This window comes from Thunnus thynnus, chromosome 10 (assembly GCF_963924715.1).
Source record: "Thunnus thynnus chromosome 10, fThuThy2.1, whole genome shotgun sequence".
Taxonomy (NCBI): domain Eukaryota; kingdom Metazoa; phylum Chordata; class Actinopteri; order Scombriformes; family Scombridae; genus Thunnus; species Thunnus thynnus.
In genome coordinates, this window is record NC_089526.1 from 33,712,176 (window position 1) to 33,726,439 (window position 14,264).

A 14,264-nucleotide genomic window follows, 5' to 3' on the forward strand; every position below is an offset into this window, starting at 1 on the left:
ATGGGCACAGCGAGCACTCCTATTTACAATAAATCGTCTCGTAACGTGGAATTGAAGGGGTCCCCTGCTCCGACAGTGCATGACCACAACCTCGGTTTGAAGCGGGCGGAGGGGGGAGCACGTGGTAACATTAGTCCCTTATAAATCTCCTACAAGCAGCCACTGCTGTCCGCTTGGCACGCGTAAAAGACGAGCCGTTGCCCAACTAGATGGGGTGAGGGACGACGCGCAAAAGCGCTCTGCATCACATCGAGGGGAAGCTCCGAACTGTTTTTTTACCAAGTGGCTTATAAAGGAAAACGTTTTCATCGTGAAATTTCAACTCTATGTGGATCTCTGATTTCGCCAGAACGTGTTAAGCCACCACAGAAAACGTTCGCACCTTGCGTCCCTGCTCAACGCCAGGACTGCGTTTGGGACTTTGCTTTTCTAAAACACGTTTGTGATCTGTTTTTGATCATAAAAAAGCAATGAATCGCTTACCAAGACTCTGAAGTTTAACAGACAGAAGTCTCAGAGCTCGGGTTGGTGTCGGTTGAAGTGCGGTTGGAGAGCTGCGAGCTGAGCGCTCTGATGTGGTGGAGGTGTGCTAAGTCCCGCAGGCTACACGGCTGTGCGTCTCGCTGACGATAACCCCTCAGCTGTTTTTCATTCTCCTGTTTTCAACCAGATATTTCAGACCCGTTTGATGGCCGCACGTCCAGCTCTGCCAACACTCAGCTGCATCTTTACGCACTCTCGGTGTGCGTTCACTGCCAGCCGGGAATAGGTCGGTGCGATCTCTTCTGACCGTTTCTTTTTGTGTCTACTCAGTTGAATGGATTTTCAGATACACTTGACTGAAACTGGGGAATCAGAACAATACGATTTTCAAGTATCATTTCGGGGCCAGTTGGCTCGTGTGCGTAAATGCTCTCTACTTTTGAACCGTTTTGATTTTTGCTCAAGAAATGAGTCTTCCTGGTGACATTTAAATCGCCCCGGTGAATATTTTCCTCAATCTGTTTTTTTCAAATCGAGATTTGAAGACGTTGGCGGAGAAGATGAACCTGTGTATCGTCAGTCTTCTCCTCACTTTGGATTTAGCCACCGTGGCGCTCAGTTTGTCCACATGCAGCACGCTTGACATGGATCAGTTCAAGAAGAAGCGCATCGAGGCCATCCGAGGGCAGATCCTGAGCAAGCTGAAGCTCACGAGCCCCCCGGAGGACTTCCCCGAGCCCGAGGAGGTGTCCCGAGACATTGTCGCCATTTACAACAGCACCCGGGACCTGCTGCAGGAGAAGGCGAACGAACGGGCGGCTACGTGCGAGCGACAGCGGAGCGAGGAGGAGTATTACGCCAAGGAGGTGCACAAGATCGACATGCAGCCTTTCTACCCGTCAGAGAGTAAGTGTGTGTGTGTGGGTGTGTGTGTGTGTGAGTGTGTGCGTGTGTGCGCGCGCGCGTATGTGCACACGCACACGTGTAGGCCCTTAAATGCCCTTACTGATGTTACTTGAGTGTGAAATTTAAAAGCCTTGCATACACACAGTCCCAAATAGCGTCTGTGCGTGGTCACGTGTGTTTGTAATTGTTTTTGGAAAATCCGTCCCATCATGCTCTCCTGGATGAGTGCAGGGGAAAACAGCCAGAAAGGAGAGTTGGAGCTGAACTGCAGGCATCAACAACTCTGCAGTCTGAGCTGAACTTCCCCTCCTCTTCCTCAGAGTGCAGCCAAGTGCATGGCCATCACCAGAGCCAGAAGCCCCCAAATGTTCAATAAATCCCGGAGCTGTACGCTCAGTACTGTGCAGCATTAGATCTGTTAACTAAAATGTTTAACATCACCTCCAGAAAGCTGCATTCAGACTGTGAGTTTAAGCTTTGTTGACCTGTTAGAGAGCCCTGGCCTCTACTACTACTATGCCTCCATCTCAATTTCTGCCTCCATCCCTATGTTTAGAACTAATTTATACCAAAATAATAGTCCTCATGAAAACTGTTAACAGTGAGGTCTGTGGATTGTCCAGAGTTATTAGGACTCTGGTTCTGGGAAGATTATGATGTTTGTTGATTTTTTAAGTGTACCACAAATTAAACTCCGTTGTACTGAGGTGGAGGCAGAAATCTAAAAACCTGAACAATAAAAAAACAAAACCCTGTAATTGGATAGATACCACCAGAGGGGAGTGAGATTTTATTTTTTGTAATTTGGTGAACTATCACGTAAAGGCATATTTACTCCCACTTTCCTCCCCTCAGTTGATCAAGTTCCATCCCCAAAACTCTCACTCAGCTGACTCAGTCCCTTGTGCACCAGCATCACAGCTGTGTGCAATATACCGGACAAACCAGCCCTGCAGTACACTGCTGTCTGTCTCTCTGCTTTTCTCTGTGCTTGAACTTCACACGGCAAGGTTAAGGTAAAGCATCATGGAGGAGATCATTCTACTGGTGATTTAATGTAGAAGCGGCTGCATATTGCAGCTTTAAAAGACGAAGGGAGTGAACTAAACACAGTATTGTTTTCAGATTTCTAAATGTAATGTTGGTACTGACATCAGAATGGTGGTATCACAACAATGACTTGCAAAGACAAGTTGTTATTGTACTGTGTATTGTGAGCAGTTAGACACAGACCACAATGATCCAAGAATTGTCCTAAATTTAAGTTTGTCTTCAACAATCACACAAACTCACGCAATCTCATTTCACCCAAGCTTTTATTTACAGCAGTTTCACATTCAAGTCAGAGAGTCCAATACACAACGCAGTTAGTTAGTTAGTTAGTTAGTTAGGGTATTGACTTAAATATCACAATACAAATATGCAAACACAATGGCTGCATTTCATACATGTTATATACAGCAGGGCTAGAGGGGAAAACAAATACTTTATTTGGATGTGCACAGATAATGTGCTCCATATTTTGTCAGTAATATTTGTCCCCTTCCAACCTTTCAGCTGATTGACACAATATATCACAAATATCACATCACTACACACACTATGCTAGAATCAGCACAGGTAGTTTAAGTTTGATATTCAGACATTCAGCAAAGGTTCATCCTTCACCATTTTTCATTAATTGTGCAGTGTCATTGTTTTTTTTGTTAATAGCTTTCTTATTTTCTATCATATACACTTTAAACCAAGTACATTTTCATCTGGGCATCTTCCATTACATACACAACCTCCAGTTTTTGAAGAAAATCATGCAATTTGGCCCCCATGCTGAGCCAAGCTAACACATTCCAAAGTCTGTCCACTGAACACAGAGACCAGACTCATCTGACAGTGAACCAACCGACTCTCAAAATGACAAAGTAACAGAGCGTTATTGGCATCAGTAACTGTAATTTCCGGAAGTCAAATAATAATCCCTTACACTACTCATTACTGAAAAAGTAATGACATTACTATTCCATACTGTTAATGAGCCATTTGTCCTTGTGAACAGTGTTTGTATGTAGCTGTTCCAACTTATCAGCTTGTTTCCCTTTGGCGTCCTGGAATATGTTTTCTGCACAAGGTGACATAACAACGAGTCATTGACATGTGGTGTGACTACGCTTTGTTAAAATTTTCAGATTTTATCTGAAAAAAATGGTGGAGTGTGCCTTTATTAATTTACATCAATGTCTACCCTAAAATGTGATTAAACTGTTACAACTTAACTACTCCTATGTATGGACTTGTGTAGAATAATGCCCAGCGTGAGGGGTTTTCCAATCCTCACTGACTGAACTAAAATGTGTGCTTACAAACCAAAAGGCTGTGTGTAAAAAACCTTCGAGTTTGTGTGTATGACGTGTGTTTATCTGCTATAAGCAGTAATATACACTGACTGCAGAGGAAGCCATGTTTGTATAATAATCATTCAAGTAGAAGGTGTGGGTTCCTTTTCCTTCAGTGTTGCTGCTCTGTAGCTGACCCTGACCTTTGACCTCCCATGTGGAGAAGATGAATTTCCCCCTCAGCGGATCAAAAGCACATTAGAAAAAAAGGCATGGCTGTATAAACAAAATAATCATATTAAAAGAAACTGCGGAGCCATTAACCCAGATATGGTTTCCCTTCACATCAGAAATGTGAGCACATGAACTGAAGCAAAAATAAATTAGCACGACATTTTGTATGCCCTGAGGTGTATTTTGTGTTAAATGTTATCCTTGGGCCTGCCTCTTGCGTAAATACCTTAAATATGAATAAATCGGGCTGGATGCCAAGTGCAGTCAGGGAAGCATTTACAGGGTATAAATAATACTGAGTCAACACACGGGGAGGAAAGAGGCCAGAATTGATTCCCATTCATGTGAACTGGTGACACTGGCCAGGTCCTCACATCTGGAGACATGCTGACAGGAGAGAGATCAGGCAGTTAACCCTTCAGCTGATAGGCCATATTTATTTAGTCTCTTTCACTTGACGTGTGCGTGAGTCGTTGTGAAAGTGAATATCACAGACACACACACACACACACACACACACATATATATACACAAACACAAACACAAGGGTATCAGCCTTATTTGGTTGGGCGCCAGGAAGTCCTCAGAGACAGCAATGTGGGGCACAACGGCACTGGAAACCTTACAGAAATGTTGGCAGGAGGGTTAGGGGTGGGTGTGGTGTGTGTGTGTGTGTGTGTGTGTGTGTGTGTGTGTGTGTGTGTTGAGGGGGTGGGGGTAGCTGCAGACACTGTCACAGACGTCAGTCGTCTATTTGAACCCAGTTAGCTGTGAGGCATTGTGCTTACCCTGCCTGCCACTCTGCTCTGCCACTCCTCCATGGAAAATTCCAACATATACTATTCCTTCCCATCCTGTTCTTTTGTCTTTGCATTGGCATTTATTTGCAGGAGCTCAGACTAGCCATGGTTGCTAATAACATAAACTCATTTTACACATAAATATCAGTTTACTAGTCACTGGGAGTTCTACTCAGCCTGTAAAACAGTTGTATGATATGATATAATGAAATAACCCTGATGATGTCATAGTGATGTTACCTCAGTTTGGAGATTCAGATTTATAAATCAAAAACAGGCATCAAGTTTGAAAAACCCTCCCTGCTTGGCATTTACCGGGCCTAATGCAAAGATGGTATTAGTTGCATTATGGGAAATGTAGGATCCTGTGTTTTTGGAGCTTGAGCCACAGTAGGGTCTAAAAGTCAGGATATGTCAGCCTCTACTGCACAGATTTTGATAACTCTTTTTTTAATCTGTGTCTTGTGAGTCCCCCAACTTAATGGAAGTGCAATACTTAATTGTAGAATTACCCCTTTAATCATCTTATTGTCTTTCACCATGACCAGTTATGGTTTGTGGTACAATTCCCTGATAACAATCTAATGATCTCATTATGTAGAGATAACAAACAGTGGTTCTCATGTTAACATACTGTAACATGCATACAGTTTTCTCTCATGGCTGTAAAGACGTCTGATATTCTGACGTATCGAGACATTTCACTTGAAATCTCAACATTTTTGACATCTTCTTGATAATGTTATAATTAAATTGTCTTGGGGTGCCCCAGTCAGGATAAAGATGTTAACCATGAATTGCAATGTCCCCTGTTCCAGTCCAGCTGAGGATCCTTATACATCTCTCCTCATTACAAATAGTCATTAAAAAAGGAAACTGTCAGCTTGTTCTTAAGGCTTGACTAACAAACAAACTCCAATCATTTGTTATTTTTAGATTTAAAGCTATGAAGTTGTGATGAGGAGGTACCAGGTGTAAAATACATTTAAAAACACAGACTCACTCTTTTCTATTTAAGCCTGCACACCTTCAGCATATTGAGGTCAACCAACAATGCTGCATGTCAGCTTGTCAGGGTAGGTCACTGTCATCCATAGCAATGATAGCAGAATGTCTATCACATTCATTTCCCAGACTGGCACATCTAGCCTTCATGCTGTGCTTGTTTCACACTTTCACTACTTGTGTTTTTGTCCAAAAATGGATGTTTTGCTTCATTCCCATTCTTGACTACAAGTTCTACATTTTTTAAATGATCTTTTCCCTGAAACTGCACTGTTCACCTGTGAGTGAAAGAACCATTTTATTTAGTAATTTGACTTAAGTTAAGATCAGAGCAAAATTTTTTGAAGATTTTTTTCTTAAAGAGGTTTGTTTATCAAAGTTTATTAGGTTTATTCCTTTGAAATTATTCTCAATATTTCAGTTCAGTGACAGAATAACATCTGTTGTGTTTACAGTCAAAACCTTTTTGTTCACAAAGAACACATTTTCACAAGAACAAGAATAACATGTTCATAAAATGAACAGATCAACAAATGCCTGCAAGTCTGTTGTGTCAGGCTCGCTCCACCTGTCACTGTACACACATCTGCCCTCCAAGTTAGTCATGTCCAGCATTATTCTTTCAACTGACCGTGGATTCTGAATTTATACCTTTTTATTGTTCTTTATATTTATGAAGTCCAGAGCACATTTTTCTTTAAAGCAATCAAATAAAAAAAAATGTATTTGACAGTGGGAGATTTTAAATTGGTCAAATTTGAGCAGAACACAACACAAGGTCTAGAATACCTTGACTACTTCTTCTGTCTGCAGGATGCATTTGTCGTGTGCTACAGGCATCACGTTGAGGAACTCTCCATGCTGTGGCCAATGAGTGCTGTTCAAATTAAAGAGGTCATATTATGCATCTTTCCCATTTTCATGTAGGGGTCTATTTACCAACATCTGCATGTTTTTATGGTCAAAAAGCACCAAGTTACACTTGTAAAACCATGGATGCAAGCCCTCTGTTTCACTCAGCTTGGGCTGTTTTGGGTCTGCTCAATGCCTCTCTCTTCTAATTGGCTGACTGTTTTCTGAATGACGCATGTCCAGGCCAACCACAGGTAACAGATTGTAGTCTACTCTGGCTAGGAAAAACCAGGGCTCTGGGCAAAACTCACAGGTAAATTGCGATGGCCACTGCTGAGGATAATGTTATCCAACCTGTGCAACAACAAATTTGCTTCCTGACATCCAACAACTGTGTAGCATTCCCTCCACTGTCTGTCTCTCCTCTGCTCCGCTCCGTGTGTGTGTTGAGGAGCTAAGAGATGATTGCTATGATTGCAAATTAGGTAAATAACACAAATAAACATATTTTGTTTCTTTCAGGAGGGCAGGGTGGGCGTCCAAAGCAATGGTAGGGGAAACACTGAGCATATAGTTGTGACATCACAACCTTACAGAAGTCCAAACGGCTCAATTAAAGGCACAGTTTCTGAATATGGGCTGAATGCATTTCTCCATGGACTGAGTGTTTTGTTAGTTTCACAGTATTTATATAGCACCTAGACCTGCTTTATAATCCAAAAAGAAATGGAAATATCCCTTTCTACAATATGTCCCCTTTAAAGGGATATTGCTTTTTGTAAAAAGCATTAGGCAGTTTGTACTTACAAACCAGCCTGAGCCGAGTTGCTTCCAACTGTTTCCAGTTTTCATTTCAATCCTCTCATTTTACTCTCTCAAAGAGAGCAATGTCACTGTTTGAACACATGCATATTTTAACAATTTGGACACTTTGGACATCGTATTTTGTTGCAAGTCAAACTTTCCAACTTCTGTTTAAAATGTCAAAAAAACAGGCCTTGAAAGTGGTGTTTTACAGGAACTCTTGGACCAAAAGCAGTAAGAATGGTATAATACTCTTGTCCCCATTTGATCTCTTGCTCTCTGGTATTAATATACACAGCTGAGCTTTGTGATCAAGCCTCTGTCTGATCAGTTAGATGTTTCACAACTCATCAGTAATTATAATTTCATGAAGACTTGAATATTCTTCAGGAGTGTATCAGCTCAATTGCTGTTGTGTATATGTATATGGATGTATGAATGTCATAGTTCTGTCTGCATCACCTATAAAAGACTCAATCTAACAGTCTGGGCTAGTTGTGTGTCCGTAATAGAGCTGAGTGGACAGAATGCCTGTGTGCCCTCCAGCTTACTGTATGTCTCTGGAGTACTTTAGAGTTCCAGAGCAACCCCCCCATCCCCCCACAGCAGCCTTCCAACACACTGACCCCACTGTGTGCTGCATCTGCTCCTACTGGATGTCTACACTAGAACTTAGTTTTCTGTTCAGATTCAGATTACAAAAAGATGCAATTATGAGTTTGTCTAGCCTGGCATGTGTGTATTTAATTTATAATAGGAAAGACAACTGAGCTCACATTCAGACAATCATTTACTACCATGTAATGAGTTTGACTGCAGCATCTGGTGACAGGTAGGTACCTGTCACCACACTCCAGATGAGTTGGAGTGTGTTTATATGAAAATATTTTGGTGAAACAGTGGCTGAGCGTACAAATGAACAGCAGGACTACACTAAGCTGCCAAGGTGGTTTCATTCTGAGCATTTCTTTTTACCACAAAAACTACTGGAACCCGCTGCAGCCAGTCTCTGTTGGCTATAAAGGATAAAACACAAAACTTTATAAAACCACCACTCAAGTCACCATGGGTCAAGTGTTTGATCATCAAAAGATGTAGTTTGTGTGGAGTATTACTTAAATCATACAGGCATCAGCACTGCTGCCTCAGTCACTGCAACCGGGGGGGGGGGGGTGATGGTGCAGGGTCGCTTGCAAAAAATTGAAACTGAATTTTTGCTACAGCTCCGTGCAACAACACATACAACCCACATTACTCTTGCTGAGTCATACAAATACTTAGGAATTTGGCTTTACAGCAGACTATCATTTAAGATTAGATAGTTAGTTACAGTTAGTTAGTTACAGCAGCCACTTGACATAGATCAAAATACAGAAACAAATACAATTAAAGGCTAAATTATATACAATAACTAAATAGACAAACTCAAATATAAAAACAGATATAAATAGTAGAATAATTAGAAAGATAGAATAAAGATAGATAAACATAGATATAGATCAAATAAATAGAATAAATGAAAATAGAATAGAGATATAACCATAACTATAATATATTATTCATATTCAACATTTGATGCAAAAATTAAAAATTAAACTAGGCTTCTTGTTTAGAATTAAAGGCTGTCTGTCTTTTTTGAATTGTAAAACTATTGTGCAGTCAACCTCAATATCTGTCCTTGTTTATGGAGATCATTTGTACTGTCATGCTGCCACATCATCACTCACTAAACGCTGCATTACTAGTGTCCCCACGGTTCGGCACACATGTGAGCCGCGGATTAATTGCAAAATTGAATGTGTCATTTAAGACAACGTAAACAAACTGCTATAAGTACAAGTCATGGACAGACAGCGTGTCATTAACAAGGATTTTGAAGAGCAGCGACCAAACCAGCATTTAACGGGTCTGCAGTGACATTTGCAGTTATGTTTACATGCTGTTTAATGTGCTGCAGCTGAGCAGCTAATTAGCTACGTAGCTGCTAACTGATGTTAGAAGTGCACTTTTCCCCGGTGGATCCGTGACTCAAAGCCGTGATATGATCCAAACCATGAGTTTTGTAATCTGTTGCACCGCTATGCATTACGCTTTATCACCAAATACAAATTTCATACTCATCTTAGATCTCTGTATCACAAGCAGTGTTGGGCAAGTTATTTGAAAATTGATTACTGATTACACATTACTCATTGTAAAAGTAATTACATGACTTACTACTCAGCAGCAAAAGTAACGTTACATTACTCATTACTTTACTTTCATCACTCAGCCGTCAGCTCTGTCAAAGCCTTTAAACAACTCAGAATTCTCCACAGCCACACACTGCATCTTTTGTACTTAACACATGTAGAAGCAGAAAATGAGACGTTTGTGGTTTATCAAGTAGGCAGAAAACAGTTTGGAAAGATTTACTGACCATCCAACAGCTAGCGTTTGCGTGTCTCAATGAATGCACAATTCACGATTCACAGGATTCCAACTCTAAATTAAACTAGCGTCAGGTGACTCCTGAATATAGGCGTACCCTTGACTAACGTTAGCAAGCCAGCTAAGAACACACAATATGTTAATAAGACAACTTTGGAATTACTGTGAGTTATATTTCTCCTCCTCCTCCGCAGTCTGTCAGCTGATCACAGAGACCACACTGATATCAACCCTCCCAGTGAGACAGTGAGCATGCTGACCCACAAGTGTAAAAGTAACAAAGCATTACTAGGATTAGTAACTGTGATGTAATTGCTGAATTTCAAATTGTAATCCCTTACACTACCTGTTACTGAAAAAAGTAATTATATTACTGTAACATGTTACAAAGTAATGCATTACTGCCCAACACCGATCACAAGGCTTCCTTACAGACAAGTAGAGATAATCATCTCATAATATTCATCTATAAAGCTCTACTGTTGAAGCTTCCAAAGCACCTCACATCTCTTCTCTCATTTAAATCCAGTGACTACAGAAACACCATCCAGTAACTACTTAACCTTAGATATCTCATATGTTCATACTAATGTTGGCAGATCTGGTTTCAGGTATGCAGCACTTTTAAAATGGAATGAACTGCAAACTGCCTCAAACTGGAGTCTTTCACTCCTCTTGGAGATTTTGAAGCTTTATTACCTGTTTTTTTATGACTCATGTTTTTATGAAGTGCTTATTGACTGTGTAGTTGTGTTGTTCTGAATTATGATTGTGTTCTTGTCTTATGAATGTCTCTTGTTCTCAGGTCTCTCTTGAAAAAAAAGAGATCATTAGCTCAATGAGATTAAATTGAGATAAAACAAAAAAATAAATCTAGCTGTTGTTGGTCTGAACACCCCGTAAGAGCCTTTCTAGCAGCAGAATGGCTTTGTGCAGGTTTACTAGAGAGAAAGCCAAGATGCAGAGCCTCACTGAAGCACTATCATGGGTGTTGTTTGCTGCATGGTTTCTATGACTTGCAGCTGAGCTCAAGGTTCACACTTCACACAGCAAGGTTTAAATCCACATCACAGACATGACCTGAAAGCAACAACTGATAGACAAATAGGACGACAAAGTTGTCAACAAAATTCATGCACACAAATCTCTCTTAATTATGTAGCAGTTATCTGTTGGGCTTTGTATGCTGCTGATTGTGAGTATACAGGGCACTGACCAACAGAACAATGTAGGTAATTAGCATTTTATAGATACATTCAATATGAACATTCTCTTTAATATGTTAAATATGGCTGTATTCCAGACAGCATTAGATATATATGACCAGAATTCCTAGGACATACTGTATGATTTATATGATGTATGATTGTATGTATGTATGATTTTCTCAGCTCTAGTTCTGGGGTTTCAAACCAGTGACTTTCTGTCACAGGCCTGCTTCTCTAACCTCCAGACTACCAACTCCACAGAGTTCGTACAGCATGTGTTGGGAGCGTCCTTCATACTCCAGTTGACACTGCTTTATCACACACACTGAAAGATTGATGCTGCTCATGACGTTTGCAGAAGATGTCAAAATAGCAGATTGATGTTGTTGCTGAGGTCAGCAGTGTAACATTATGAGAGATCCTGATAAAGCAGATCTGTCCTTAAAGGCAGACAAGCTGCTAAGCATGGCTGAACAGACTCCGACTGTTTCGCTCAGCCACTGATTAAACCTGCTCTTTCACAGCCAGTGTTTGTCTTTAATGATATGTGGCATCTGATTTATTCTGCTGTTTGCTTTGGAAATGCCCTGGAAACACACACACACACACACACACACACACACACACACACACACACACACACACACACACACACACCCAGCAGGCCACAAGCCCATTCTGCCTTTTACACACACACACACACACACACACACACACACACACACACACACACACACACACACACACAGTCCAGCATCAGTGCATCTGACACATAGTGCCCACTGCTGTAAATCTCCTGTCAAAACACTAATAAGCCTGGCAAACATTTCAAACAGAATTTAAAGAAAGCATGTTTGTTACATGGAGTGAACACAGTGAGCCAAAGATTTGCTGCTATTTACAAAGCAAATGTGGACCACATGTTTCTCTCTGCTTTTATTTAGTGAGCTGAATTCAAAGGCAGTAATTAGCTCCCCATCAGGTAACAATTCACCACATTACACACTTTGAACCTGTTTTTTGTGTGTGTGTGTGTGTGTTGGCTAACTCACTTTAAAACATTATGGGAGTGGTTACTAACAGTTCAGTCTGCAGCATGAACACCCTAAGAAATCAGTCTGAGCACTAGCTGAGGCAAAGGAAGAGAAAGGAACTGATGGCTCTGAATTGAACATTTGAAAGCTGCTAATTTGATAAACTACAGCAGAGTGACTTGTTGTCTGGTCAGGTATTAGCAGTATGAAGAAACATTCCTGTGGTGTGTAAATTGCCGAAGGGGTGCAAGACAGAAAGTGTTGTTTGGCACAGGTTTCAGATCAGCCTCTAATCAGGCCTTCAAAGAGTCTACAGGAAGGATGTGTCACTTTTTTAATAGGAAGAAGAAAGACTGAGCGGGCTAGTCCAATTTATATGGAGAGTTAGGGACTGCTTGTTATTTATGAGAGCACTGGGGAGGGACTTGTGTTTTTTATTTTGGCTTAGAGGGACATACAACTTTAAATAGCTGCATTTTGTATTTTCAAATACGTTTTTTCTTTTAAAAATTCATGTTTTACTGCTGTATGGTGATGGGACTCGGAAAATAATTCAGAGGAAATAAACCATTCACACCTGCCTATTCAGCCTGTGTTGGAATGTGAAGAGTTAAATGAAAGAAACCCCTTTTGTCAGCCTATCAGAATTTTGCACCTCCACAGTTGCTGGGAAGAAAATGCTGCTTTCAGCTCTGTGATTGGTGGTCCAGCTATAATTTTACAGAGGGCCCAGTCATTCGAATGACAGTAAAATTGACCAATCATAACCATATCTTCCCTCTAAATGGGCGGGCTTTGTTGTCGCTACTTTATGACAAGTTCAGCCCACTGTGCTCTGTGAATGGGTCCACACCATCACCACGCTGGTAAACCTGTGGTGCACCAAATAGGTAGTGTCTGTACACCATTGGACAGTTAGCGTAGCCAGCAGATCCGATGCCAAATTTCAGCGGTGAGAGCAGCGTTCACATCATCACGACTACATGTGCCACACTAACACAAGTCAATGGAGATTGACAAGACAGAGAACTGATGAATGTCATTCAGGCTTACGTAAAATCATATTTTGAACATTACTGTCCATGCTGGCAATTATTTGTCAGCTAGGAAAGCTACCATGGCTTTCATCCTGTAGGCTGACATTGTTGTTTGTTTTGTCAGCTGATAGTTACGTGGTTGCTGCTGCTGGTTGACAGATTACACTCCATTTAAACATAGTTTAAACAGTTTTCCTGGCCTTTGCCATTAGATGACGCAGTGCACCAGTGCACTGAAATGGAGCGGACACAATCACAAACTAGCGGAGAAAAACATATAAACAAGCTGGGAGTAACCATGGCTAGTGAAGATTATCCATGTCTTTTTCAAGGTTAACTTTTAATGAAAAACTTGAGTTAATCGGCAAAGGAAGACCTACACCAGAGATAATTTGGTGCAGAAAACCAAGACTTTCTTCAACTCCAGGATTTTGTTTTCAAGTAACTTTTGTTAATGCGATCATCAAAGGCAAAATTTTTTAAATCTATTATTCTGGCTGCTGCTGCCACTGTATTAATATGCACATGTTGCTAATGTTGACTGTGCACGCTGTGTTGTGTGTGTGTGATGTGTAGGCGTATTAAATTTTGTTAGTTTTGTGTGGTAGGAGGGGTGGCTGTCATGCACCCATATTCTGCTGAAGTGAACACACAGCTTGTGTGATGATATGATTATTTTTACAGAGGATTTGCATTTTGAAATCAGCTGTTTGTTTTGGTGATAACTCTCAATCCTTCCGTGCTGTTTGCCCATTACATTGGCTGGACTAAGTTAGTCTTATTATTTCAGAGCTGGAATTGTGACAGCTAACTTTTGCAGTATTAAAGGAGAGGACACAGTAAGTTTGGTTTAAAAGTCATGACTTGTTATTAAATGTAATGGTTGGAAAAGGTCAGCCTTTGCCTTTTATTTTCTCCAATACTACCTACCTTTGGTGTGAATATATTAAAATATGGTTATTTCTGGTGGAGGGAGGGTCATGCATTTTCCCCCAGTCACTCAGGGAGGCTCAAGGAAAAATATTTGTAGCTCCTGGGAGGGTCAAGATATAAAAAAACCCCATAAAAAATGAAGTCACACCCCAGTCCCCCCTCTCCCTCTGATAAATAACGAACAGTCCCTTAATGGCATGTGTCTGCG

The 14,264-nt window shown here is 40.9% G+C and overlaps 1 protein-coding gene across 1 annotated transcript in view; it reads left to right on the forward strand.

The window, feature by feature from the left end:
- Positions 1 to 14,264, forward strand: part of tgfb2 (transforming growth factor, beta 2) — a 56,293-nt gene continuing 42,029 nt past the window's right edge. Inside the window, exon 1 of the mRNA XM_067602530.1 lies at positions 1 to 1,389. Coding sequence (XP_067458631.1) covers positions 1,044 to 1,389 — 346 coding nt within the window. The 5' untranslated portion in view covers positions 1 to 1,043. The remainder of the gene's footprint in view (positions 1,390 to 14,264) is intronic.